The following is a 27,367-nucleotide window of genomic DNA, read 5'->3' on the forward strand; positions in this document are numbered from 1 at the left end:
TGAAAATTTTTGACCTACTTGCATATTTTTTGCACCTCGATTGTCCTGCACATATACCGTAGTTTACTTTGTTCCTATCCATTTTTTGCTCATATACTGTAATTTACTTTGTTCCCAACGTGTACTCCCTTTGCTCATTGTTCGACCCGTGCTTTCAAACACGGGCATTCGCTAGTATATCAATATTGGAGAGATTAAATTATATACACCGCTAGTGTAAAAAGTGTTTCTTCTAAATTAATTAGACTGCGTCGTATGGTCAAAATAGTGGTATCACTTAGTAGCACATGGTGACATGGGCAAGCTAATTATAATTCAGAAGAAACTTTTATTTACACCAACGATTTAAATAATTTTAATCTCTTGGATTAATTTGATTACATAACCCTGGTGGGGCCGTTCCCAAATTTCGATGGATTTGCCAACTCATAAAAGGAATACGACTTCAGGTCGGTGTTGTGCAGTGATGTGCGCAGCACCGTGCTGCGGACCTCCGAACCATCGGATCGTGCGTTCGACAGCTCGAATCTCATCTCGACAATCAATGATCGAGAGTTGTTCGTTACCGAGATGAGATCCGAACACACGACCCGACGACTCAAAAGTGCATAACATAATGCTGCGCACACCACACCATCCCAAATTCAAAGGGAATGGTAGTATAGATCACACACAACCACGAGAATAAAGATAGCAAACAGATCGACCCCCCCTCTCTCTCTCTACTCTCTCTCTATAATTACCTTCTATTGCACGCCAACCTCTCTCTCTCTCTCTCTCCTATATATACACACTCACACCGAATCGATTCCCACCCCTCCTCAACTTCGCTCCAAAAAATTCTCCCGCTACAATGTCCACAGATCCAGAACTCCCCCGAGCCTCACCGCCGCCCACGCCGCCTCCAATCCAAACAAAACCTTCTCAGACTGCCGACGTCGCCGCAATTCAGCCGCCGGAGAACGACGACGAAGAAGAATGCAAGACGCCGACGGCGCCGGAGAACAGGATCCCGGAGCCCCTGACCTGCCCGCCTGCGCCAAGGAAGCCGAGGAAGGAGGAGTTTTCTTGCAAGCGGAGGAGGAAGAAGTACGATCTCGAATTCTTCGAGGCCGTGAATCGCGAAGAGGTCGAGTCGTTGTTTGGGGCGAGTTACGAGTCGCTCGGCTTTAATTCTTCTCCTATACGCAAGAGAAAAATTAGCTGAGGCGTGAGTAAGTTGATCCGGACACCTACATTATACAATATACATAATATATAAATGCCACTTTGATTACTAGATTTATATTGATATTGATTAGTTGATCAGGTTAATTCAGAGAATTTCGGATCTGAATATATACTTTGTAGTCTAGCTGGCCGGAATTGATCCAGATTTTATTCAATTGGAAGTCAATTTAACTTAGTTTGTTTCTTTTATTTATTTTCACTTCAATTTTGGTTGTATGTTTAACTTTCTTCGCTAAAGCTAACATGTGACGTACTGTTTCTGTTTTTAGAAATTCATTTCTTCTTTCTGATCAGGTTATGATCCCGGGAGATATTGATTCCAGTTTCCTGTACTTTAATTAATGAATGAATTCCAAGTATTCCAAACAAATGGTGAAAGATATTAATTCCATGTAGCATTTTCGTTTCTTGATAGATGCTTTTTCAGAGATCGATCATGGTGAATGACATTCGATCACAAGCTAACAAATATATGGAGAGAGAGAGAGAGAGAGAGAGAGAGAGAGAGAGAGAGAAAAGGGTGGGGTGGTTGGTTGGTTGTTGCTAGCTTTTGGTTGAAGGAAGAATTAAGGTTGTGAGATTTTGATGGTTGCTTTTGCATACTTTCTTTCTTTACGTTTGGTTAAGATTGGGTAATTAAATATTGATGTGTGTTTAGTTTGACAATGACCTATGCTCACTGATAAACTTGGCTTTGGGATCCATTTGCAGGACTATCTTAGTACTACTATTTTTTCCTTTAATGCACCGGTGTTAGGATTAATTTACGGGCATCTCGAACAATTCTAAAACTTTAAGTTAGTGATAAGCCAAACCTTCATCGGCCGTAAGAGTTCCCCGTGGCAATTGGAGATGAACACGTAAATGTGATCATATATAGCAAGCCTTTCATATATTTGTTGTCATGCTCCACTCGATCAAAATCATTCGGTACTTAGGATCTTCTCAGAAATGTATTATATAGTGATTTAATATATATTTGTATTTGTATATATTGATATAAACAAAATCAGGCAACGTGACATGCAATGTAATGGAGTATATCTAACGCTCAGTTTGGATGACCAGAATCTTTAGTAGAAATATGAATGTGATTACTAGGAATCAAATTTCTAGGAATTTTATTGAGTGGTAATAGGAATATGATTAGTAGGAATGAAATTCCTAGGAAGACAATACATAAAGTAATTTTATTCCAGTGTTTTAGATTAATTCAGTAATCTTATGTAGGAATCAATTTTTTTGGAAATTATGAAAGTCAATATTTCAATTTTTTTTATTGATTGAGCTAGGAATCTAAGATTCCCATGGGGTAATGGAGGAATCTGATTAATTCCCACTCTATCTGGAATGTGATTCCCGATCGAAAGTGTTGTCGTTAGAAATCACAATCATATTCCTACCTCTTCTAAACATGAGAATTCTGATAGTATGGCATCACATTCCTATTCCTGGTGTAACATTCCATTTCTTTTCAAGATTCCTGCCATCCAAACCGAGCCAACATGAAGATGGTTTGTCTTGTCTGCATCTTAGAGGAATCTAATAATACCATATGCATTATCTTATTCTCCAAATCTTTGGCAATCCCAATATTAGTTCCCATTCTTTCTTTTTTTCAGTAAATTAGTTCCCATTCTTTGCTTGCTCTGAATTAAATATTAGTCCTGTTCAAAAAAATTAAATATTAGTCTATAATTTTAAAATGTGGTATAAAAATATTGTCTCACATCGTGCAAGTCAATGCTAGCTCCATAACATAGAATATAATTAATAATAATCCAATAAATACCAAGATTTACTCCATAACACATCACATGGCCTTCCCACCAATTTAACCACAGTACTCCATGCCCTATTTTGACGGAAAACATAAATTTTTAGCTTCCTTCTTTGATTCTTTGATTTTTATTAAGAATTTGACAAGGCGTACATCAAGTTGAGGGAAGGAAAATTCAACAAAAAATTAGATGAAAACATCTGTTGGGACCAAGCCCAAAACACCCTGGCCTATTGGCCTCAAGATGTCTAGATTTAAACAATATAGCTCAAAACCCAAGGCCAAAAGTCTCGGGGGATAGTTGTTAGCGGTTAAAAAGGGATGGAATCAAATACATTTTTCATGAGGACTCGAACTTAAAACTTTTACCTTAGAAGGAAAAGTAACGAACCAACAACACTAAGGTGTGGTTTTTAGCTACCTTTTACGATGCTAATTAATCAAAATTTTAATTGGTGGTTAAATTAAACAAATAATGTTGTAAAAAAAAAAAAAAAAGTCATCTATAGGAGCCTGCAGTTACCTTTTATGCCAAAGTAAAACATTGATTACTTAATTAAAGAGTAAGCTTTAAAGTTACGTTTCCTTAGCTGGTTCTTACTTCTTCTTCTCCTTCACAAAGGTACAATAATGTTTAATTAATCATGATGAGCTAGTTATCTAAGACCAAGTTTCACATTGTCATGGAATCATAGAGGCTTTTGCAATTAAGCTTAAGTTATAAGCTTCTCCAAATATCTTACTAATTTTGAAGAGAGAGAGAGAGAGAGAGAGAGAGAGAGAGAGAGAGAGAGAGAGAGTTTGCTTATAAAGACGTCAGAACTAAAGAGAGAATTGCTATGGTCACGTGCTTGAGAAACACATTTACAAGGAACTATGTGGACAAGCTAGCACAGCTGGCTTTCTCACCCTCCCCACAGTGGCGGTCCGGCGGAGGTTTGAGCCCCATGGGACTGTTATTAGGATTATGGGTTATGAACAGTCTCTGAAATCTCTGTGGACTAACATACTAATTAACATCTCGCTGACTTTCGCTGATGTATGACAAAAAAAGGAACTATGTGGACGACTAACATCAAAATTTAACAAAATCAAGAGTTAAAACAAAAAAAGCAATTAATCTCTCTAAGCATCGAGGAAAAAAACTTGGAAAGTATTTTAATACCAAAATAGTAGTCGCAAAGTTTGTACAACTTATGTTGAAAAATATGAACAAGGGGCGTGTTGTATACCATCCAGACCGTCCGTCTCGACAATTAATAATCCAAATTTAGTTTAACTCTTCCGAGGAACTCTTTCTCAGAAAAGTTTTTTTTTAAAATCTGAACCATTCAAAATACTTTTGGACGATTGAGATTGCACAATACGCTCAAGTTGCATGGAAAAATACCTATCAATGTGTTGTATTATCGTCTTTAGAATTCTGCATTTGTTAGTGATAAGATTCTTGTCACATAATACGATCCATGGAGATATTTTGAACTAAATCAATTATTCAAAAGAAAGTGATATTCTTATAAATCTAGTATTTTGTGAACTTTTTGTCAAAATGGTTGGAATTAAATTTTCGTCTCGACGAATGAGAAGAAGATAAAAGTGACCCTTAGATTTGCCTATTGTCTGGAACATTGAAATGTGTATATTTCTTCTACTCCATATGATAGGGTATCCAAATCGATTTACGTGGACCTCGTAGAAGAATATCCGTCCAAAACCACACACAAAAAATGGTCTGCCTCCCATCCAAAACAAAAGCCATTAAAAGTGAAACACGGGCAATTCTTTAAGTATCAGATACTAGAAAAGAGTATCCGATCCAAACCGTCAACCGTCCAAGCTACGGTATCGTGGCCGCAACTGCCGAAAGAGAGAAAACTTGTGGGACACAAAAACAGAGAGGGAGAGAGACTGAGAGAGAGAGAGAGAGAGAGAGAGAGAGAGAGAGGAAAAGAAAATCAGGGGAAAAGTGGAAGGAAAAAGTTGGGCGGTTGGGCTTGAAAACCCACTAGACACTTTGGTAGTTAAAACGGATCCCTTTTGTCTTAAGACACAAGTTTTTATGGGGTTCGAAGTCTCTCCATATATCCGAACCCCAAATCTCTCCCCTTTAAAAGTTAAGGAGTACAATCAGATAGGTTGAGTGTATAACACGTCTTCAAGACACAATAATTTTGTTCGTTTTCGATTTTGAAATAGGTTTTTAAGAATATTAAGTGAAAATATATAGATAAAAAAAAATTATTAAAAATCGTGCGCAAAAATTTTGAATATTCCAAACGGACAAACCGAATGAATTTATTGCTGAATTGGGTTTCTTTTGTTTTACCGCAAGAATGTGATTAGTACTACTCCTTGGAGCAACTTTACAAGTGGAAGATCAGATTTCCCGGGATACGAGGAGTCGACTTTCTACCTGTGCGTTGATGCTTTGGGTCCAGGAATAAGGAAAAGAATTTTATGGGATCTCACACCTGGGGGTGTAATGAATTTCATAACATATGTTTCAGAATTTCACATCAGTTGAGGTGCCGGCCGGTGGACCCACGGTAGCCCCATATTTACTCCCTCCGTCCCAAAATATTTGATATTTTTCGATATTCGCGCCGTTCTTTAAACTCTCATATCTCTCAATTTATGATATTTTTTATAATTTTGAAAACTTTGTATTATAGATCTAATCGAGAACTATCAAATAAGATCCATATTGTATATTGTTAGAGATTCATATTGGAAGATACAAACGATTGAAAACTGACACAAATATCGAAAAAGTCCAAATAATATGGGACGGAGGGAGTATGTTTTTTTGTTTGTTTTGGGTCTTAAAAACTCAATTTCTTTCTCTACGTACTATTCTTAATAAATTTTCTCTTTCAGTCTCTCTCTGCTCGTTCATTAATCATAAAAAATTCTCTCAAAACTCTAACCGAACATTCTGTGAACTTTTACGGGACACAGATCCAGATACAACCATGTTATCTGTGAGAGTTGTGTGTTTGCATCTATGCACAGAGCTTCTTGGGTGTGCTTAGAAATCATCTCCAATCCATGTTCTATTCTTAAATTTCCACCATTCCTCCATTTTGGAAGAAAAAAAATCAATTCCAACCTATTCTCCGAAAAGTGTTTTGACTTCAATCCTTCATTTTGGAGGAAAATAGTCCTCAACTCATCCTCCATTTGAGAGCAATTGTACTTTCATTTTCTACATTTAGAGGATGAAAAAAAGTCTTTCCCCCACATTTGAAGGAATAGAGACAAAAAAAAATAAAAGTATTTTGGAGGATAGGTTGGAACAAACACATATTTCAAAACACCTTTTTGTCGAGGACCAAAATATAGTGATATAGACGATTGAAGGTTGGATTGGAGATGCTCTTAACACGACACAAGTTTAATTATAATATTTCCAACTTTGAAATTGTATAGATTTTTATGGTTATTAGGTTGAGTGGTGCTATTTGCACCGACCATTTCCATACCAACAGCCGCGCGTGGCCGTTTCCGGCCACTGGACGGCCGATCCGAGCCGTCCAAAAAATTTAAAAAAAAAAACCGAGGGGCCTAAAGAGGGAATAAACGGCATCCGATGTGTGTAAAGTGCTTGATCTAAACACCCTATTTTTTGTGTATATACACACATCCTATGTATACACGAAAAATATGGTGTTTAGATCAAGCACTCTACACACATCGGATGCCGTTTATTCCCACGCGTGTATATACACGAAAAATAGGGTGTTTAGATCAAGCACTCTACACACATCGGATGCCGTTTTATTCCCACGCGTGTATATACACGAAAAATAGGGTGTTTAGATTAAGCACTCTACACACATCGGATGCCGTTTATTCTCACGCGAGGCCCCTCGTTTTTTTTTTTTAAATTTTTTGGACGGCTCGGATCAGCCGTTCGGTGGCCGGAGATGGCCGCGCGCGGCCGTCGATTCGATTTCCCTACATAGCCATCGATACCTATATCTTTTCCGTTGTTTTGGTTTTTCTTTGGGTGTATGCTTAGTTGTAACATTTGGGCTTGTTAGACCATCAAGAGTGTGCTTTAATATTGTATCTGGGCTTTTTCGGCCCTCAGGTGGTGAGGGCTATGTCTCTCTTGGCTGAATTTCTTATTTTTGGTTGGAACCCCTTTCTCGTAACCCCTTTAATAAAATTTAATTTTCCACACAAGTAAGAGTGTATTCCATTGGGAAGTACAGAAGCAAAATATGAACAATAGCATTTTATTGCTGGAAGATTACTGTAAATATTTTCCAGTCTTCACAAAGGTTGGATGTTGGAAAGCTCTTATCTCTTCATTTTTCACTTTTCTTCCTCCTCCATGGCAACAATTTCCAAATATACTTTCAAACTCTGCAAAATTTGGTCCTCAAATGGGAGAAAATTTAAAGATTTGTATTGGTATTTTAATACTACTAATTTGTTTATGGAGGCCAAAAGAAAGATAATTCATTGATGAAAATGCGAACGTCAAAAATTGAAAACCCTCCCACCCGACGACACGAGTCATGGTCCGATACGTTTCAAGTTAAATAAACATAAATAATACATCTATTCTAATATACGATGGGGCTACCCTTTTTTTTGGTGTCCTCTGTTTTGTAGATTGTATATATATATATATATATATATACACACACACACACAATTGTTTTTCAATAATGCCCTCACCCAAATTACCTAATGCACCACTTATAATTTGGCAAGGGCCATTACACTTGGGCAAACGTGGTAAAATTAATTGCTTGAGCCAATACTCTAGGTATGGATCTATATGGAGCACGTAAAATGACCTATCCTATCGATTGACAAAAAAAAGTCTAAAAAATATATTTATACTTATTTTTTGAATTAAAGATATGACTTATTGTACTAAAAGAATTTCTTGCCCGTGAGAAATTTTCCAGTGCTGAGCAAGTATTACGTGATGCCCACTCAGTGCATTCGGACTGTTCATTTCGGTTTTGGACGGCTCGAATTTGGAAAGAGAAAAAAGAGAGAAAGTGTAGGGATGAGAGAAGAAAGAATGTTTCAATTTAGACCCTCTACTACACTCTTGAACGGTTTGAATGTGCCCGCTCGGACACCACGTTAGCCGGATGACGTGGTACAATCCCGCAATGAAAAAATTACTCCTTGCCCGTAAAAAAGGAAATAAGTACGTAAAATACGACCACCTCAGAGGCATGGGATCTGGTTGAGGCACACTCAGCATACGCTCCCCCTTTTCACTCTCTTCGTCCGTTCCTCTCTCTCCCTCGATCACCGGCGTTGCTCAACCACCGCCGCTGCCACACTACCCACACAGGTCTCTTTCTCTCTCTCGATCAATCGATTTGTATTTGTGTAACTAAGCCCTAGCCTTCTCAAACATATATAGGCAGTCCCCCTCTCTCTCTTAGCGCCACTATATTAGGGCTTTTACTCGGTGATAATGTTTGCTTGTTTTCGTTTTTGATTTGCTCTCTCTACGCCAGTTTCTAGTTGTTTACTCGCATTTGTTTTTATTCTTTGTGTATGTAAGTTCGCACATTCAACTTGGAGCTCTATTGGGGATTTAGCACTTGTTTCTGGGCTGAAATTTGTTTGTTTGCTCTTTGGAGAGCACAGTACGATAAAAATTGTAAGTTCGGGGGGGGGGGGCAGTTATTGTCCCTCGTTGGCCTCTATGGTAGAATCAGTCGGGGGACCTGAGCGGCGGTGGTTTACCCTGCGGCAGATGTCAGTGGTTTGAGTCCGCTTATCTCCAACTTGTGAACTTTTTTTAATTTATATTTGGTTGTTGTTTTTGCATCTCATTAGTACATCTATTTGCCTGAAGTATGATTTTATGGTCTTTGTAATTTACTTTTGAGTGCTACTTGATATGTTTTTTTTTAAAATAATATTTTGGTTGTTGTTTTTGTATCTCATTAGTACATTTATTTGCCTGAAGTATGATTTTATGGTGTTTGTAATTTAGTTTTGAGTGCTACTTGATATGTGCACTCCTGTTTTGCTTGAAATCGTGCAGTGCATCTGCCAGTCAAGGGCACAAATGGTGTGTGGTGGTATGGGGGATTTTCAGGCTTTTTTGGGGTAGATCGGGTGTGTGTAGGGGTCATTTGTGGTTGGTAGCATGGGTGTCTGAAGGACAACCTTTTGTACCTCAAACAGTTAACAAACAAGTAAAATCGTCCGACGGTTGCAACCGCTTCCCCACTATATCTGCTAATCCTATGCAGTTTGCACCAAAACAGTTCTACATGTCGCTTTCAAACAATTCTATAGTCCCCTGCATTCTGATTCTTCACTCTGGTAAATCAATTTCATGCAAGTGAAGGGTGGATGTGCCAAGTTTCATATTAAGTATTGTGGTCAGAATTCTATTCGCATGGATGTGTCAATAAATTGCATATGCAGAGACAATAAAAATATGGGTGGGTGTGCCAGGTTTCCTTCTTTTCCATAGCCATGCTTACATGTAGATATTCTAGGGTGAATGGCATGCGTAATAACCTTTTTACCATGCTTAAAATTTCACACCACAAAAAGGGGGAAAATAAAGTAGATATGCACAGTTGTATATGTGAAATTAATGAAATGTTATCCAAATAGTTTTCCATTCTCTTTTTCCTTCATATGGTACATAAATGCATCATCACAGATCCTATATGTATGTTTGTCGAATTGATCATATGCTGCTTTCTTTTTCCACAATTCAGACTTCTCCACTTGCTATTGTGACTATTTGAACATTGAAATTGTAAAATCAATGACAAGGTGTAGTGTTGTGCACACACACAGCCTGTGAATTTGATCCTTTGCTGCTTTCTTTTTCCACAATTCAAACTTCTAGTGTCCCTAATGTCCCTACATGCATTTCTCCATTCCTGTTTATTTTTCAGCCACATCCTTCACCAGCGAGCATTGCCGTGGTTATATTGGTACTTTCATTTTCTTGGGGTTGGACATCTTTTCAAGTGACTCGTAACAGTTTCTTTTAGGTCAGAAGAAACGGACAAGAGTTGGATGGAGATAAAAAATAGGTGGTCGAGTAAGGAGTATAAACTAGGGGTGGAATCTTTTATAAAATTTGCAATGACGAATTTAGAAGCGAAGGGTGAGATTCAGTGTCCTTGTATTGATTGTGTAAATAGCATAACAAATAGCAGTATAGTTGTTAGGATCCATTTGATATGAAAAGGAATCAACTCTTCTTACAAGACTTGGGTGCACCATGGGGAACCTATTCCCGCACGTTAGCCTCAAGCAACTATGATGACTACAATGAAGGTATTGGGGAAGAAACTGGAGGGGAGGTCCCTGAGGCTGGCAACGAATTGCATGATATGTTGGGAGTTGGGACAGATTTTTGTTGGTAGCATATTGGATGACGATACCGATGAACCGCCTATTAATCTTGAGAGGGGAGATGCACAGGATTTTGAAAGTTCATTGCTGCTCAACGTAAAGCTTATCCTGGATGTGCAAAGATTGTGCTAGCGTTCATTGTTGAGATGCTTCATGTTAAAGTGTATAAGAAGTTGACGAATGAGGCGTTCGATTTGATAATGAAGATTATTAAAGGGATGGTACCGGACTGTGATGAGACTGTTCCTTGGAACATTTATGAAGCGCAGAAATACTTAAGGGATTTGGGTTTGGGCTATGTGCCCATTCATGCATGCATAAATGACTGCGCACTCTTTTGGAAGGAGAATGCAAATTTGGAAAATTGCCCAAAGTGTAATGAGCCTAGGTATAAGGTGAACAATGGTACCGGTTAAAAGAGCCCCCCACAAGATATTGCGTTACTTGCCATTGGTAAAAAGATCCCCCACCTGTTCGTATCGTCGCCTGGGCTTTGTTCGATTTTGGGTTGGTTCTGATTCTGATTGATTGGTGAATTAGGGCTGTGTGTGTGTGTGTAAAAGACGACATAGCCCTGAATAATTTTCCGGTTGATTGAAAACTCAGTGCTTTATAACTTGATCGCCCAATTTTTTCTTGTGCAATAAGAAAAGGGGTTCATCGCAATTGAACACTACATGGCAAGTAACGTAAGTAGAGTTCCCAAATTTTTTTTTTCTTTCTTGTAACCATAAATTTCATGCAAATAAAGTAAATTTCCCAGCTTTTTTAAGCTACAAAATGACCTGGATTGTGGTATCACTTGTATGTTTGATTTGAGTCCTGTCAAGATAATTGAATTGTTTTATGGGACTAGTTGTTCTACTATTGATTTTGAGTTTCAAATTGGCTTTTTGTTTTTGTTAAATTGTTAAATATTTAGTCTAAGGAGTGTTTGTTTTGCAGTATATCATCATCTAGAACCGCTTTGTAGTTTTTTTCCAGTTATGTTCATCCTACCTTTTAGAAAAATTTATATTTCTTGTTGATCTGATATTGCTAGTATTTGGTTTTGATGGGTTATGGGTGGATGGGTTAGAAAGACACTTATTCTTGGGGAACAGTTTAATTCATAACCTTGGTACCATTCCATTACTTGTCCAAGATGCCATATGTTTCAGCAGTAAAGCAGTTCTAGGTATTCTAGGTGCAGGTTCTCTATCTGATGGATGATATGAATCATGATACACAATAGGAGACATCGGATATGTAGTACATACACGTGTGTGGTGTATGGGGCATAAATAGATGAATTTGGTTTCATCAGTTGAAGGAAGGGGTTGTTTAGATGAATTTGGTGCGAGAAACTGAGGAATTTTCACTGCAATGATATACAGGGATTTGTTTTTCTTTTGTATTTTGCGCGCGCACGCATGTTTGTGATAATGTTCGTAGCTGCATTTTTTTTATTTGGGTATTATAGTAGTTTCAGTTATTTTTCACCCGTGCTTGCATGCGTGCATGTGGATGAGTGAGTGTGTGCGTGTGTTTGGTTGGAGGGAGTCATTTTTCATATATTAACACAAGCTTATAATTTTATATTGCGAGGCTAATTACATATTTCATTGGCAAGTGGCAACTTAGCAACATTTGGCCGACAAGTGTGGAAGTCAATGTAATCTCAGAGTGCACAGGAGTGATCCTTGTAGTTGTCAAAACTCCATCTGAGGTCCCTGTAATTAGCCAAAAACTACTATGCATACAACATGAACAATTGAACATTATTAGAAAGCTTATATGTTTCTCCAAATAAGTACGCAAATGATTTAATTCCCCCAATGAGCATGTCTCCTGTACATTGTTAGAATCTTGCCAAATAGCTACTTTGGCCTATGAGTCCAGATTCCCTCTTTAGTTATATGCCCAATTTCCATGCATGTTTTTGTCTGTCACTCCATTAAGTTTTCAACTATTATTGGTTTCACATTCAATGTTAAGACTTTGTTGTCAGTAGTTTTGCCAAGACACATTGCTTTATGAATGTTGGACTGAGTTTCTTCGTATAGAGCAATCCTAGTCTAAATATTTTTTTGGATGATGTGACTAGATATGGGTTTTTCCTTCATGGGTAATTTGTTTTCCTATTACCTTGTCTTCATACCCCTACGTTACATGGGTGTTTCTCCAATTTTGCCTTTTAATGTTTGTTTAGAAGAGGGAAAAGGAAATGTTTATAGAGGTCAAATGCAGTGGGTCATTCCTAGGATAGTGTACAGTATTATTTCCTCATCCTTGACAACCTGTTTCTTTGCTGCAGTAAGAATAATGCCAAAGGTGAAGACAAACCGTGTGAAATATCCAGAGGGGTGGGAACTGATTGAACCAACACTTCGTGAACTGCAAGCTAAGATGAGAGAAGGTTTCGATCTGCTTTTTGTTGTGTTACTCTCTTAGCGCCGTTTGTTAATCTTGATCTCTCCACAATTTGAAACTAATCGTGGCACTTTAATTTAATGTCTTGGATAGCTGAGAATGATCCCCATGATGGGAAAAGAAAATGTGAAGCATTATGGCCTATTTTCAAAATAGCACATCAGAAGAGTCGCTACATTTTTGACCTTTACCACAGGAGGAAGGAAATCTCAAAGGAGTTGTACGAGTTTTGCTTGGAGCAAGGCCATGCTGACCCTAATTTGATTGCAAAATGGAAGAAGGTTTGTGGCGTCCCCTCCTTCGAATATTCCCCAAATTGGGTTTTTCTTTCCTTTTTTCCCTGTTTCTGTCAAAGTAGCATTTCAAATTCGGACGACAGCTATCAGAAATCCTGCGATTCCCAGTTCATGCTTGCATCTGTTTTGATCTATTTTGGCTAGAGAAAAGAACCAATACTCCTGTATAATTATTTGGTTATATGGTGCTTATAGAATGGATATGGTGCAGTCAGCTAATGCATCCTTAACCTTTTTTTCCCTTATTTCACGAGGACATATATCTTCTTTGAGGATTTTGAAAGGCTTTAAAGAACTTCTACTCATGTCCTTATCTATTGTTTCTTTGTTGAATACATATAGTTTTACCTGACACAAGAGAGTTGATCTCTTATTATTGGATTAGTAACTCTGTCCTGTACACAATTCCACTCTGGAATCAAAATGAACAAAATAATGCACATGAAAAAAAACAAGCCATGTTGGGCTGATCAATAGGACTCAAAAGGTTTCACTTTGTCTTGTTATTAAAGAGATTCTAACTCCATTTTTCTTTCTGAATGTTAAAAAGATAGTACACTGTGGTTTTAAAGAATTTAAACAATTTCTATGGCTAGTGGAATTTAAACAATTTCTTGTGATAAAACCAAATGCCTTTCCAACTAGACATCGTCGTTATTTCCTCGTATAAAGTTACTGTATAGTTTGTGTCAGAACAGATTTAGTTTATTTTCTTCGATATACATAAATTGTTTAGCTTAATCTTTTCATAGTTTGTAACATTTCATTTCTGCTTCACAAAATCAGGTATTCACAGTGCCTGATGGGATATCTGTGCTTGAGATGTTCTTACTTTCGCTTTTAATAACTTTGTAATCATCTGTAGGATGAAATGCTATTCATGTGGGATTAAAAGAAGAATTTTGTAATTGTAGCAGCATTTCCTGGTTTCAGTATTAGATACGAATCATACGTTACAGCTATTAAGGTAGGAAACGTTGCTTTGAAAAAGAAATTGAGATATATTTTCGTAAATTTGTGCATATTTGCAGCCTGGTTATGAACGTCTATGCTGTTCAAGGTGCATGCAACCCAGGGATCACAACTTCCAAACAACTTGTGTTTGTCGAGTCCCCAAGCATCTGAGAGAGGAAAAGGTTATAGAGTGCGTGCATTGCGGTTGCAAGGGGTGTGCTAGTGGAGACTGATCTGCCTTTCTTCTGGAGTGTAACTATTTGACAAGTCATTGCCTATTTTATAACTATGTAAAAGGTCTGAAACATCTCAATCACGGGATAATATCTATGAGACCCATGTCTGGTGTACTGTAGAGCTTATGCAATCTAGATATGTTTTTATGCAATCTAGATATGTTCTGCCTAATGTTGTGGATATTTTCGTGTTGTGAATTGTGATGATCTACTGAACTTGCTAGTAAAAAGTGGATTTAGACATCAAAGCGCAATGTAGAACCCACAATTAAGTATGTAGGCCTTTCATGACTGGGTAGAGGAGACGAGGGGTTGCTTGGCACATGGCAGTGTTCCTATGACTATTGAGTAGCCACTCGTGTATTGAGATATACAAGTGGTCATACGTTTCAGAGTTTTTTTTTTTGACAAGGATATTGTTGAGAGATTATTCAGTCAGTACTCTACTCTCCTAAAAAATGTGGGGCTCCTCGGTGAGAAGAAGGAACGCACAGCTTTTGTTCACTTGGGTTTCCCTAAAGATTTCTCCCTCTCTGATTGATAAGTTTCTCTCCACTTATTACTCTTGTCTTTTTATCTCTCTCTCTTCACTTATTGCTCCAAGCCTCCAATGGTGTAGAGAGCCTAGTGGTTTGGATGGAGGTCAAGTCTCTGGGTTCTCCTCGTTTCGAACCAGCTTTTTGAGTTGGACCAAAGACAGTAACCCCAAGCCCAGATGGGTAATGTAGGTTTGGGAGAGGGCTTGGACGGCTATAGTCTTACAAAAGAGGACCGGCTTGTCAGAAGCCCTATACCTAAACCCCCGCCCAGTTAGATTTGATGCATGCAGTAGATGTTTGCAACCACGAACGCCATTCAACAAAAAATGTACAAACAAAACCAACATATGGATATTTGTATGTATGTACATGCAAAACACAACAAACTATGGCCAGCATGGATGCTTTGAAGCCTCCAGTTGTCGCCCAAATTTGTCATAAATTCTTGCTGGTTATACGATACACACCAGGGCTAATACCTAAAACAATAAATGGCTAATACCTAAAACAATAAATACACTTGGATCATGCTCAAAGCAAATTAAGAGCTGCACACACACACACAGAGAGAGAGAGAGAGAGAGAGAGAGAGAGAGAGAGAGAGAGAGAGGCATTTGGTGAAGGAATCATGGGAGGTGATGAAGCAAAACATTCCTCAACTCAGTCTTCGCTTCTTTACCATGTAAGTCTCTCTGTACTTCAGGAAAACCATTTGTTGACAAGATCCTTCAATCATTCTTTAAACTGGTTGAGAGTTGATAATTTTGAAAGATCTCTAATGCTCGTGCGTGTGAAAGCATCTGTGTACGAGGATTGAGAATGCAAATGCAGATCGAGGATTGCAAATGGATGCGAATGGTCCTATTGATTTTGTGCCTAATGTTTTTGTGACTAATGTGCTTTAATTGGGTTCTACATTCCAATTTCCAATGTTTTAATCAATTAGTGAGTGAGTCAAACGGTTTGATAGTCTAGAAGCAATGTTCCCCTCGCATGAAGAGGATCTCACAGGCCTGAAGGTAGCTACCGTGGGCCAAGTCGGAGCACCATCCGCTTTGTGGAGCCCTATATTCATGGGAGTGTAAGTAAATCCAACTAGGGCTGCCCAACATTGAAAAATCGGTTGGTTTTATTTTTGTAAAGATAACTACACAATGACTGTTGCGCGAAGTACCCAACAGTTCACGAGAGTGGTAGAAGCTAGGCACCAACCCCTGCAGAGTGATAAGTTCACGAGAGTGGTAGAAGCTAGGCACCACCCCCTGCAGAGTGATTATCGGGACACAACCGCACTGCTCGGAGCAGAGAGCATTGGAATCAGTCAAGTTTCGACCCTTCGACTGGTGCCCACCAAATACTCATCATACAAAACAAAACCATAATCATACCAATAAAACACATAAGAACAGTGTAACATCGGATGGAATTTCAGTAATAAAGCACCTAACAGCATTGCCTTGAGGATTTTCCAAAACACCAAGTTGAATATGCGAAAATAATTTTATTGAACAAATGAATGACTAAACGAAAAGGCGCCATGCCTGAATCCAATTACACAATGCAAATGCATTCCCTATATAATCAGAAAAATACAGCAGCAGACTAGAAACTACAACTAACTACAAGAACATGAGGAGCTCTCAAGATATAAGGGACATGCGATGACTGCCCCTTAATCTTCTCACTCAATTCTTTTCAACTGTTTATTCTGTACTTTTAAGGTTTTTCCTTTTTACAGTATGGAGTAAGCTCGGATAACCTCAATAATTGGCGCCCGGCACAATGGACACTTCCCTCCACCACGAACCAGCTCGTTGGCGCATTTTGAACAAGTGCACATGTGCCCACATCTGAGAGAGAGAGAGAGAGAGAGAGAGAGAGAGAGAGAGAGAGAGAGCATAAAGTCAAACAAAAGCAAAAGTTGATGGCCAGAACACTAGGCATGTTTATGCATGCATATGGCTATCAGGTGTACCTGTACAGTAGAGAATCAATATGGGTATCACAACAAACACAGCATGTTCCTTTCCTAACATGACTCCATTTAGATCCATCCTCGGATGTCTCTGCCATCCCTGCAAACGTATCGCCACAATTCTCAAATCAGGAAGCATCGTGAACCCATTGTAACTAGTCAATCGTATTGAGAATAGAAAGGTGCAGCATAAACACTCCATATACATGAAGGATATAAGTAAATATTATACGGTATGTTCCAACTTCCAATAAAAACGTGATTAGATTGTCTAACTGGAAAGATGTCTATCTTGTTACAAGAGACATGGATCCAAATCATAACATATTCTCTCTTAAATTTAAAAAATGGACCTAGAAACCTTAAAAGGAGCTTTAGTCTAAATATAAGAAACTTATGGGTATCCTGCACGCTAATTGTCAAAAAAGGTAGAGCAAAACAATTGGGTACAGCAAATTATGCATAAGGATTGGCTATAACCACATTAAATGCTTGAAGAAGTTGTATTCTGGCATTTTCACAAGAAATAGAAGGCCTGGGAATCTTTTGGAGCTGACAGGTTTCAAGAACTGCATGGTTCAGAAATTGAAAATCAAATCAGGGTCGTTAAAAAATTGTTAACAGAACAAACCTTGAACCATACGAAAACAGATTCACCACGAGACTTGTATCAATTTATGCATGAAATAGGAATTGAATCGCAAACAAAAATGTAAATGTTAAAGATTATCGTAAGTTTGTAACTATTCTGAGTATTCTCGTTTGCAGTTCCTAAAGAAAGCGTGTGGAGAAGTGGAAATGCAAAAGGGATTATATACGTAGATGTAGTGCACACTAACCCTGTCCACCAGCTGACTGGTTTAGAGCTGCAGAGACTTCCTGTCTTACTGAGCGTTGCAACTCCAATTGCATGTCCATGCAGGCCTCTAACATCCTTTGCATGTGGGTCATTCCTTGTTGAAGCCTTGCCATGTCTGCCCTTAGATCAGTAATCATCTCCCACTCCTGCTACAAATCCACATCCCAAACAGTTAGTTCAAACTGGAAAATGCAGACAAATATCATTAATTCTTGAACTCAGAATACATTTTAGAGGATTTGTCTGAAAATTAGATTTTAATGAAAAATCCTCGCAAATGTTGACCACCAACAAAGACCTAAGAGGAGCTGACAATGATTTCCTCCTATTGAAATTCCCTCAATAGTCCAGTAAACTCCAATATAACTTGAAAGGAAGATCATCCTCAATATTCCAACTTCAACGAAATATCTAAATATGAACAGAAGATTTGTGTGATTCTTCCATCCCTACAGTAGAAATTGCTACTAACAAATCTAAACTGGCAAACATGAACTATAAGTCTATAACCAAATTGACCTGAAGTGATGATCTCCTATTAGTCCAAGACTCTAAAACTAACACATTTAACAAGTTGTGAATAGTCTTTATGGGTCATACTGATATACAAATGTTTGCTAAACATGATCTCATCATACATATAGTACAAGATAGTACATATCCAAATCTATGATGCATAAAACACAATCTATATAATCAGTTTCCACGGAACATCCATATATTCAAGTTTTTTAACAACCAACAGAACTAACTTTGAGTAAAATAACACTTAAAATTTTGAATAGTGTGGTGTAGGGGCTTGTATTTCCTAATCAAGGTTGCAGAATTAAACCCTGTACATAAAAGATGACTCACAAGTTCCGAGCGATGCATGCTATGTCGAGACCAACTCGAATGATGCAAATGCTGGTGCCAAAGAGGCTGCGGAGGGGGCACTGGTGGAGATGGTAGCACCAGTGAAGGTCTGCCATTCTGATCCCCGTTCTGCTCATCGCTTGGTTGCTCCTGATCCCTCTCTGGTGAAGGAGGAGAGGGAGTGGGTGAGTTCCCGTCCATATCCCAGTCGATAGGAGCACTGGTTTGCCTTTCGACATATGATCGTATTAATTGGTCCAAACTCTCACGGAAACCACTACGAAGAAGATTAGAGACACTTCTCCTACAAGGAACAGAAAAATCCCAGTTCACAATACAGATGAAAAAATAAACACCAAGGCTCTCTCTGGTACCTGTTTTCAAAATCACTTTTCCGAAACTATTTTTGAAAACAAAAACACTTGTTGCTTACTCACCATAGTCATTGTCTACCAGCAATTCTGTTTTGAGAATATAAAAATAACTTTTCAATATTAACTGGATATTCCCTGATAGCAAGTTTCGAAAAAACCATCAACCAAACAACTTTTCTGTGCTTTTAAAAAAAGAAAGAAGAAAACATAAAGACAAAAACTAAACCGAACAGCACCCAAGATGGTTCAAACCATGTGTGAAAAGAAAAGGACAATGAAGGTACTTTTAACACCAACTAATACCTGCTCAGAAGTTCCCTGAGTTCCATACTATAAACGTTATCATCATCAGGTGGGAGGAATCTACTGACTCTTCTGACTTGGATGAAACGGCGCATTCTTGGGGGTTCAGAAGGCGCTTCAGACCAATTTTCCACATCTTCTCTCACACCATTTTCGTTCCAATCCTCCTGGATTTCATGCGGATGATCATCTACACTTTCATTTCCTGGAGTTCCCTGGGGCCAATCGTTAACTGGACTTTCCTGCCAGTTTCCATCCGTATCTCCTGTAGAGCCATCTCTCCAGTCATTAAAATGTTGCCAGTTTCCTCTCTCATCTTCAGCACCTTGTTCCCGCCAATCGCCTTCGTGATTAACAGTTCCTTGCCAATCAATGTTCTCACCAATTGAGTTTTCAGAATTTGCTGCAGGATCCGAAAACTGTTGGTCATTTTCCTGACTCCTTGGTTGTGAGTGCTCGTGGATTTCAAGTTGGACCTCCTGTCGGGTGTTTGAATGGATCTGATCATTCCTAGAATAAATAGGTTATTGTTAGATAGATTATCAGATACTCAAAATCACTGCCTACTTGAACACAAAATATATTTTCTAATCTGGAGAAAACAAAAATTGACCATAATGTGCATTTACAGCCATCTTTTGAAAAACTCATAAAGTTGATCTGGAGAAAACAAAACGCTTATGAACTCGACTTGATCAGTGAGTTCTAAAACCTTACCGCATCAGCGGACTATAAATGTGACTTCGAGGGACGAAGGACTATCATGAAATCGACACTATAAAATGCTAAAAATACTCATCTAGTCCGTCCAAAAGAGAACTAAACCATCACATAGAACTTAATTTTTCCATCCGAGGAGCAATCTCCTTTTTTGCTTCTAAGGCTTGGTATCATAAGCTTTTGTCCCAGCAGACCAGCACTCTCCCAATAACCATTAGATCCACTGCAGTAGGACATTTATTTGAATACGAGGTCCAACAACCAGTGTGCACTGTTAAGTTATTAAATTAAATAATTATCCTTGTACATGAACAAAGATATTACATACCTTAGACCAGAAACGGTATGCCGCTGTCTAAGCTGAACCAACTCACTTGCTGCCGTTGAAGGTGGTCTCTCATCCCCAACTGTACTTCCATTTCGCAAGAATCTGCCTCGGAGCAATGACTGGAAAAATACGAAATACAATGGTCACTGGTCAGGCAATAGCAAAAACACAAAAGCTCAAAATTAAACGACATAGATACCCCATCTATCAAGGTTTCACTGTTTTTGGGCCATCTTGTATCCATGAATTTGATCTAATTCAATTAAAAAAGAAAAAGATAAAACTGAATTCCCATGACCATTACAACTACATGCTTAAAGCAAAGAATGGCTGTTAAGAGACATCAGAACACTACACTGATGTTACAATCCATCATACAAATTCCATGCATGTTGTAACTTCCAATTTTAAGCATGATGGGAAACATAGAAAGCCAACAAAGAAATACACAATGAACAAAGCATCAATGAAGACTAACTGACCTGAATGCGGTTGCGATGGGCAAATTCGGAAACAGCCCGATGCTCCAACAAACCCTGAAGTTCCCTCTGCCTTTCCCTCTCAACCCTCACAAGCAAATCAACTAGAGCTTGTCTTCCCCGCAACCTCGGCCCATCGCGGATTTGGTCAACTTGATGACTTACTCCAGCAACATGTTCATCCCTTCTACCACCACGCGCTTCTCTCTGTTGACTATTCATTTGCACCCTCTCTCTCACAATCCTAACCCTTTCACGTTCAGTTTCACCAAGCCACTCTGCTCTTGGACTATTGCTCCTCTGAGCAACATTAGACGAACGATCACTACTGCCACTATCCATCCATCCACGAACAATATGCCTGACCCTCTCCCTCTCGCCGTCACCAAGGTCAGGAGATTGCTCGCGGCTAGAACTCTCAAGGTCCCCGTTTCCATTTTGTAACATCATGTGATCGTGGGACCAAGTTGCATACTCGTTCTCACTTTCACTGGCATCATCCAAACTACCCCGAGTCTCACTGCCCCTACTTTCAGATATATTCGAACTCAGGAGATTTGTATTCGACTCGTCGCTACTCCTATGATGCCTCACTCTGTCTCTCACTCTCTCCCTAGCATGACTCAACAAGTGCTCATCCTCTAACTCCCGCCACATTTGCAGAATAGACGATGACCTAGTGCTCAGTCCCTCGACATTGCCTTGCCTTCTTGAAGTTGGACTATGTGACTCCCTCAAGAAGGATGAATCGAGCATAGAAACCGTGTGCAAACCCGCGAGTGCCATCAACTCTGACTCTCTATTCCTCCTCTCAATCGTGGTAATCATCTCCTGCGCCCGTCGGGCAGCCCACCTGCCCAAGATGCGCGAGTGGTGCCTCCGGGCAACAGAAGACTCTGCCAGATCGTCGTCCTCAATATCCGACCTCCTCCGCCTCCTCACAAGCTGATCACCTTCCTCATCCTCAACCTCACTACTACGCGGAGTGCTACACGACTCAAATGACATACAATCGTCCAAATGCCCGCGCATTAGTTCCTCCAATCCCCGCTCGAATTCGGACCGGGGATCCGTGGCACTCTCAGGCTTATGTTGCAATTGAACATCTGTCATCTTATACCCGCTATCCCCTATCCACCCAACCACCAAACTCACTTAGACCACATACAATCAACCATTTTTTAAACCTGTCATTGGTCTTCCTCACCCACAAACGTATTTGATACACACAGACCCAGAACCCAACCCTAATTTCACATCAAAGCAAACACAATCGCAAAACAAAAGTAACCTAAAGAGATTGAGATCGATAGGTCGGTACATATCCACCTGATCAAATAACAGATAATTCACGTCATACAGGGCCTCCAATCAATGACCAATCACGAGGAAAAAAAAAAGAATCAGAATTTCCTTATAAATGGAATTGAATTGATTCCAATAATGCAAAATACAATTCGGAGTTGAATTGGTGAAACAAAAATCGTACCTTTGTTTATGGAGGTGAGTGTTTCTTCGTTCCAATTCGTAATGAACAAAACCCTAACTTTTGGTTATTTGTAAACACTCAAGAGATAGAAAAGCTATATCAGATTACTATTCTGAAGACGAGAACCCGCAGAGAGAAGAAAGGATGGTGAGAATTTATAAATAGGAGAGAGAGAGAGAGAGAATTGTTGTTCGTAAATGTTTTTGGTTTCTTTATTTTTGTTGTTTCGTTTTGTGAAGCAGAAGAAAGAACGCTGATTTTTGTGTTTTTATTTATTTTTTGTTGCCACAAAAAGGAGAGGGAAATGCGAAAATGCTAAGTCCACCGATGGGCACGCGGACAGCTGATCCAAGCCGTTCAATAATTTTCAAAAATAAGATCGAGTGGTTTCGTACACATATCGGATTGAGCTAATTGTTCATGAACCTACTCATTTTGATCCGTGCAGAAGCCAGAGTGGACCCCGCGTACCCATCGATTCTCGTGCCGGTCGGTGACCTAGCGGGGAAAAGACTGTGAGAAGCTCTGATTCTGGATTTTGTATTTGACACGTCATCCTCTATTTTTTCTTTTACTCCACCAGAGGGGGTGTTAAACACTTTGACTTATTAATTAAAAAAGAAAAAAAGGGTGTGACACATTATATATTATATTATGTGAGTATCACGTGGCAGCACTCCAATACTGCACGTCGTGATTAAGTGTATAAACTTCGTAAAAGTGTCCAATGATTAAGGTTTTTCGAGCAATACTTGGGCAGGACAACTGAATAATTATTCAAAGTCTAAAAAAAAAGAATGAAAAATTGGAGCGACCGATATATTTATTTATTTATTTACTTGAATAAAAAGATTTTTGAGCCGAGCATTTGATGCTTGTTCTTGATTATTACTACATAGTTATTCTGGATTTATTAGTGAGATCGATAAAGATAAAAAAGTGATAACAGTTGTTAACAATATTTTATTTTTTTATTTACCAAAAAAAACTATTGTATTTTTAACTCCACCTTATTCTAAGAGAAAAACTTGGAAGATATCATTTGCTCTATGGTGATAAGATATCTACCAACTTTATAAGAAGCAAGCATTTTCGGATGATCAAAAACACAAAAACAAAAAATATGAGAAGCAAAAAAAAAACTCTAAGAAAAATGGAAAAAGTAAAAATTACAGGCATTTTGGGCAAAATTATTGTCATTGTTTTTCATGTCGTCTTTTTAAAATTTTTGATGATTAATTTGCGTAAATTTCTTTTGGTACATGCTTTATTTATTTATTTAATCTTTTTTACAAGCGAAAAATTATGAATAAAAAGGGGGGAAAAAAAACTCACCAAGGGCAAAAAAGATTTTTAAACATGCGATGTTAATATCTTCTTGATCATCTTATCTAATTTTTTTCAACTATCTGTACCCCAATCTGAATCAACTTGTCATTGCGCTTAACACTAGCAAGCGAGTGTCGATCGCTCATTTTCCTAGGAAAGATCAAATCATATTATTTTGAAATTCATCTCTTCAATCATATTTTTTTTTAAAAATTCATCTCGTCGAAATGAATAATCAACCTCTAAACTGTAAGAAATCATCATGTGAAGTTATCGATGTGAAGCACAAGGTCTTGCTTGAAGTACTCACACAAGTTTTTGAAGAATGAATGAATGACACAAAATCTCTTTATCCAAATAAAATTCCAATTAAAATTAATGGTATATATCCAACAGCCAGTCAACCACTGGTTCAGCAATTCCAATCCAATCTTCAATAGCAAATTCGACCGACAGAAATCAGACGTGAAATATATTATAAACGGTGTTTTTCTTAAGGGAAAAAATAAACGGTGCTTAATTTGATGTGACATTTTTGTTGGCCTCTTATATATCGTGTCTGGATTAGTTTACGCGTATCTCGACTAATTCTAGAGCTCATTTCTACTATCCATTTGCATGAAACTCAATAAAAGGCATAGCAATGCTCCGTATGGACTGAGCTTAAATAAGTTAACAACACTTAAGAGATTCCGAACCTGATATAGAAGTAAGGTTTTAAAGTCTAGATCTTGACCATTAAGCCAACGCGTGGGAATTAATCATTAAAATGTATATTCATGATTTGATGCACGGCCGTATTATTTTTTGTTTCAATGGACTAATAGTTTCATGTTGATTTGATGCACTAATAAGTACACGTGGTCAATAATTCAATTATCGAGAGTACCCTTGTCCGCAGGTTAAGCCAAGGATAATACTTGATCATTTTCAGAGTGATTGGTAGGTGAAATCAAGATAATCCAATTTAGTGATGTGATGTAACGGCTCGTTCGTCAGAAGGATAAGTTTTTGAGTGGATAGGTTACGAGGGAGGTTTAGTTAAAAAGGGGTGACAAGCTAAGGAGGAATTTGTTTGGTCTTTGTAATAACTTCAAAGATCAATGAAATTTTTTTGCCTTTCAAAAAAAAAAGGAGAAGTTTGTTTGGTAGTTGAAATTACTTGATTGTCCCTTGTAGTGAGAGTAGAAAAAGAGTTTGGAAAGATTTAACTAGGCAAGAGGGATACCCACCCGGATAAGCTTATCCTTGGGGTGGAGTGGGAGCTAAGACCCCCTGCAGGGGTCTTAGTAATCCAGTTGGGATAAGCAATCTGGGTGCAAAATGGAAACCACCTCTTTTATTGAGTATAATTAATTATATCAATGAAGTTCAAATTTGCTCAACAAAAAAGAAAAGAAGAAAAAAAAAAAGACATCTCAATAAGAGTAGAGGATTTTACAGTATTATTAAATACAGGCAAGAGCCAATCTAGAAGTGCAACTGGAAATTAATTGAAGCTAAATAGAATTTATCTCTTCAATGAAGTACACTTCTTATTAATTCCTCTCATACCTTGTGGTATTTATGCAACTTCACTACCATATTACATGGAAATATAGAATGAGGAATTAAGAAAAAGTAAATGATCCTCATAATTAGCAGGATGGTTTTGACTTTTCGAGAGCTTTAAAGCGAAAAATAAATAGGAGACCCTTTTTGTTGCACTATTATAAGAGGTACTCCACCAAAGTAGGAGGAAACCCTAATATTTATAACTTTTCGAAGACCTAAAGCAGCCGCACTTCGAACTTTAGCTAAGGGCCGGCTCGTTAGTCTCTTCAGTCTTCCAATTATTAGGCAACAAAAAGAGAGCAAGAGCTTCCTCTTTGCTTTGCAAACCTCCTCAAGCCCATGAATGGCTTTCCCTCCCTTTTTCTCCTACTGCAACCCGACATCACCATGGTTCTTCACCCATTATGTAATTTAGCTGTATGTTTGTCTAGCTAGTTTCCTTTCATGAGACACTTATTTTTTTTCAACCGATAGGTGAAAAAACAATAGTATGGACCAAGATAGCATTTTTTTTTTTTAAATGCAGAGCGTCCTGGGTAAGCTTACGTGTACACACCTCGAACTAATCCCTATAGCCGCCATTGCACAGTTATTTCACACGCTTGTGCGTAGAGTGAGGTGACATCAAAAGTTATTGGGAAGGAGAATCAACCAAGATAGCTTTTAGTTCAGAAAATGGATCTGTCATACGTACCATACAGGCCAACATTTTGTGTAGGTAAAAATTTCAGTGCCGAGCGGGTACCACGTACGTGGTGCCCACTCGGTGCATCCGAGCCGTCCATTGCGTTTTTGGACGGCTTGAATTTGGAGAGAGAAAGTGTTGGGGTGAGAGGAGAGAGAGAGTTCCAATCCGAACCGTCCAAAAGTATATTGAATGGTTCGGATGTGCCGAGCGGGTACCACGTGAGATATACCCACTCTACACCGAAAAATTTCTCAGGCCCCTAGGGAAATAAGGACTCCTGAGCAACTTCTAAATTTTGGTGGGTTGGGCTGCCTTTATCAATTCCTGGTGATTGTTCAAAACTGTGTAGCCGAAGAGTGACACTCTTTTTCTTTTATACTTGATGTCTGGGTCAGTTTATATGCATTTCGATTAATTTCAAAATTATAAAGTTAACGATCAAACAAACCTCCAGTGGCCCTAACGCTTAAAATATTTGGCCTTCGTGAGATTTGAACTTGCAATCTCTTGAGAGCAAACTCTCCAATTGCTTTCTCATACTCATTTAGTTAAGTTCAATTCCTTGGGGTTATGAGTGACCTTCTTTGAAAGACACTTTTCTTTTGCCAGATCCAGCAATTCAAGAAACCAGTACAGGAAAAACAATCCAACAGAAAATCCCACATTATGTATTGCTTAGTTATGAAATGAGTGATCACTTAATATACCTCTCTACCATTATGTATTGCTTAGTTATGAAATACCTCTCTACCTGATAGCATAAGCTTATTGCTTAGGTTTTGTGGTGGTTGTAGTTTTGAAGTGGTGGTGAAATAACGATGGATGGCGGCCTGGTGGAGTGCTGGCGAGGTCGTTGTGGTGATAGTGTGTGAAATGATAGGGTGGTGGTAAAGGTGCAGTGGTGAGGTGATTAGGTGGTAAAGGTGCAATGGTGAGGTGATTATAGTCGAAGTAGTGGCGACAGAACTAGTTGAGTGAAGCAGTTATCAAATGATGGCGGTGATGGTGGTTTTGTAGTCGTAGGGGTTTTGTAAATGTATAAGCCATGTCTTAGGCGAATCCTGATGATTAAATAGTTTTTGTATGATTTGATGAAGTGTGAAAATTCCTATGAACTCTTTGGAACTCTTAAGAAACAAACGAATACCTTAGAATTGGAAATGTGAGTATCGAATGGAACTTAGAATGAGTGGAAGGGCAGAAAAACGTGTTTTAGCCTTAGTGCATGGCTCCGACGATCTTTGAATTGATTTACTTTGACCAGCTTTTCGTAACCCTAAATCTATAATTGATTTTTATGGTTCCATCCCACCATCTTTTAGTACTTGGAATACCTTCTTTACAAATATAAATAGGTTTTGATTCAGTTTAAAGTTAAAGTTGGTGTGATTCAAGAATTTTCCTATTATAATTTGTTTTCGACCTATTGAGGGTAAAGTCGTCATATATTTTAATGTATAGATAATTTTGGAGCCAAACTAAATTGATTAGAAAGTAGGCTAGACAAGTTTTTCAACGTTTCAAATCATGTGCAAATCGAAATTCAGGAGTGTTCGGGACAAACCCACAAAGTTTGGTCGGTTTTGAAATTTCAAG

At 38.4% G+C, this 27,367-nt stretch overlaps 3 protein-coding genes across 6 annotated transcripts; 2 read left to right on the forward strand and 1 right to left on the reverse strand.

The window, feature by feature from the left end:
• The first annotated feature begins 698 nt into the window (after nt 1-698).
• On the forward strand, nt 699-1,419 carry LOC131300266 (cyclin-dependent protein kinase inhibitor SMR1-like). The gene has a single exon (XM_058326004.1). The coding sequence runs from the start codon at nt 854-856 to the stop codon at nt 1,205-1,207; it is 354 nt and encodes a 117-aa protein (XP_058181987.1). The 5' UTR covers nt 699-853; the 3' UTR covers nt 1,208-1,419.
• A 6,765-nt stretch (nt 1,420-8,184) lies between these two features.
• LOC131300267 (protein BUD31 homolog 2-like) lies at nt 8,185-14,509 on the forward strand. 3 transcript variants are annotated; one of them, XM_058326007.1, is made up of 5 exons: nt 8,204-8,336; nt 9,916-11,070; nt 12,678-12,779; nt 12,887-13,074; nt 14,121-14,509. In XM_058326007.1, the coding sequence occupies exons 3-5, from the start codon at nt 12,686-12,688 to the stop codon at nt 14,274-14,276; spliced, it is 438 nt and encodes a 145-aa protein (XP_058181990.1). In that variant the 5' UTR covers nt 8,204-8,336; nt 9,916-11,070; nt 12,678-12,685; the 3' UTR covers nt 14,277-14,509. The 3 variants fall into 3 exon arrangements, with proteins under 3 accessions (XP_058181988.1, XP_058181990.1, XP_058181989.1); XM_058326005.1 differs by lacking the exon at nt 9,916-11,070 and having other exon boundaries at nt 8,185-8,336; XM_058326006.1 differs by lacking the exons at nt 8,204-8,336; nt 9,916-11,070 and adding an exon at nt 11,988-12,089.
• Nucleotides 14,510-16,299: 1,790 nt separating this feature from the next.
• LOC131300268 (uncharacterized) lies at nt 16,300-22,413 on the reverse strand. Of its 2 annotated transcripts, none has more exons than XM_058326009.1 (8): nt 22,201-22,413; nt 20,715-22,040; nt 20,233-20,351; nt 19,185-19,694; nt 18,508-18,811; nt 17,633-17,798; nt 16,794-16,893; nt 16,300-16,668 (listed from the first exon to the last, which is right to left on the reverse strand). In XM_058326009.1, the coding sequence occupies exons 2-8, from the start codon at nt 21,822-21,824 to the stop codon at nt 16,551-16,553; spliced, it is 2,427 nt and encodes an 808-aa protein (XP_058181992.1). In that variant the 5' UTR covers nt 21,825-22,040; nt 22,201-22,413; the 3' UTR covers nt 16,300-16,550. The 2 variants fall into 2 exon arrangements, with proteins under 2 accessions (XP_058181992.1, XP_058181991.1); XM_058326008.1 differs by having other exon boundaries at nt 17,633-17,801.
• Between the last annotated feature and the right edge of the window lie 4,954 nt (nt 22,414-27,367).

The sequence above is a fragment of the Rhododendron vialii genome, chromosome 9a, assembly GCF_030253575.1.
Source record: "Rhododendron vialii isolate Sample 1 chromosome 9a, ASM3025357v1".
Classification (NCBI taxonomy): domain Eukaryota; kingdom Viridiplantae; phylum Streptophyta; class Magnoliopsida; order Ericales; family Ericaceae; genus Rhododendron; species Rhododendron vialii.

What these genes read in the sequence shown, in the direction of transcription:
- LOC131300267 (XM_058326005.1), top strand. Translation starts at nt 12,686, where the DNA reads ATGCCAAAGGTGAAGACAAACCGTGTGAAATATCCAGAGGGGTGGGAA. An exon ending in GCAAGCTAAGATGAGAGAAG is followed by an intron (nt 12,780 to 12,886) that starts GTTTCGATCTGC and finishes TGTCTTGGATAG; the next exon opens with CTGAGAATGATCCCCATGAT. An exon ending in TGATTGCAAAATGGAAGAAG is followed by an intron (nt 13,075 to 14,120) that starts GTTTGTGGCGTC and finishes GCATATTTGCAG; the next exon opens with CCTGGTTATGAACGTCTATG.
- LOC131300266 (XM_058326004.1), top strand. Translation starts at nt 854, where the DNA reads ATGTCCACAGATCCAGAACTCCCCCGAGCCTCACCGCCGCCCACGCCG.
- LOC131300268 (XM_058326008.1), bottom strand. Translation starts at nt 21,824, where the DNA reads ATGACAGATGTTCAATTGCAACATAAGCCTGAGAGTGCCACGGATCCC. An exon ending in CCCATCGCAACCGCATTCAG is followed by an intron (nt 20,352 to 20,714) that starts GTCAGTTAGTCT and finishes GTATTTTTCCAG; the next exon opens with TCATTGCTCCGAGGCAGATT. An exon ending in CTCAGGGAACTTCTGAGCAG is followed by an intron (nt 18,812 to 19,184) that starts GTATTAGTTGGT and finishes TGTTCCTTGTAG; the next exon opens with GAGAAGTGTCTCTAATCTTC.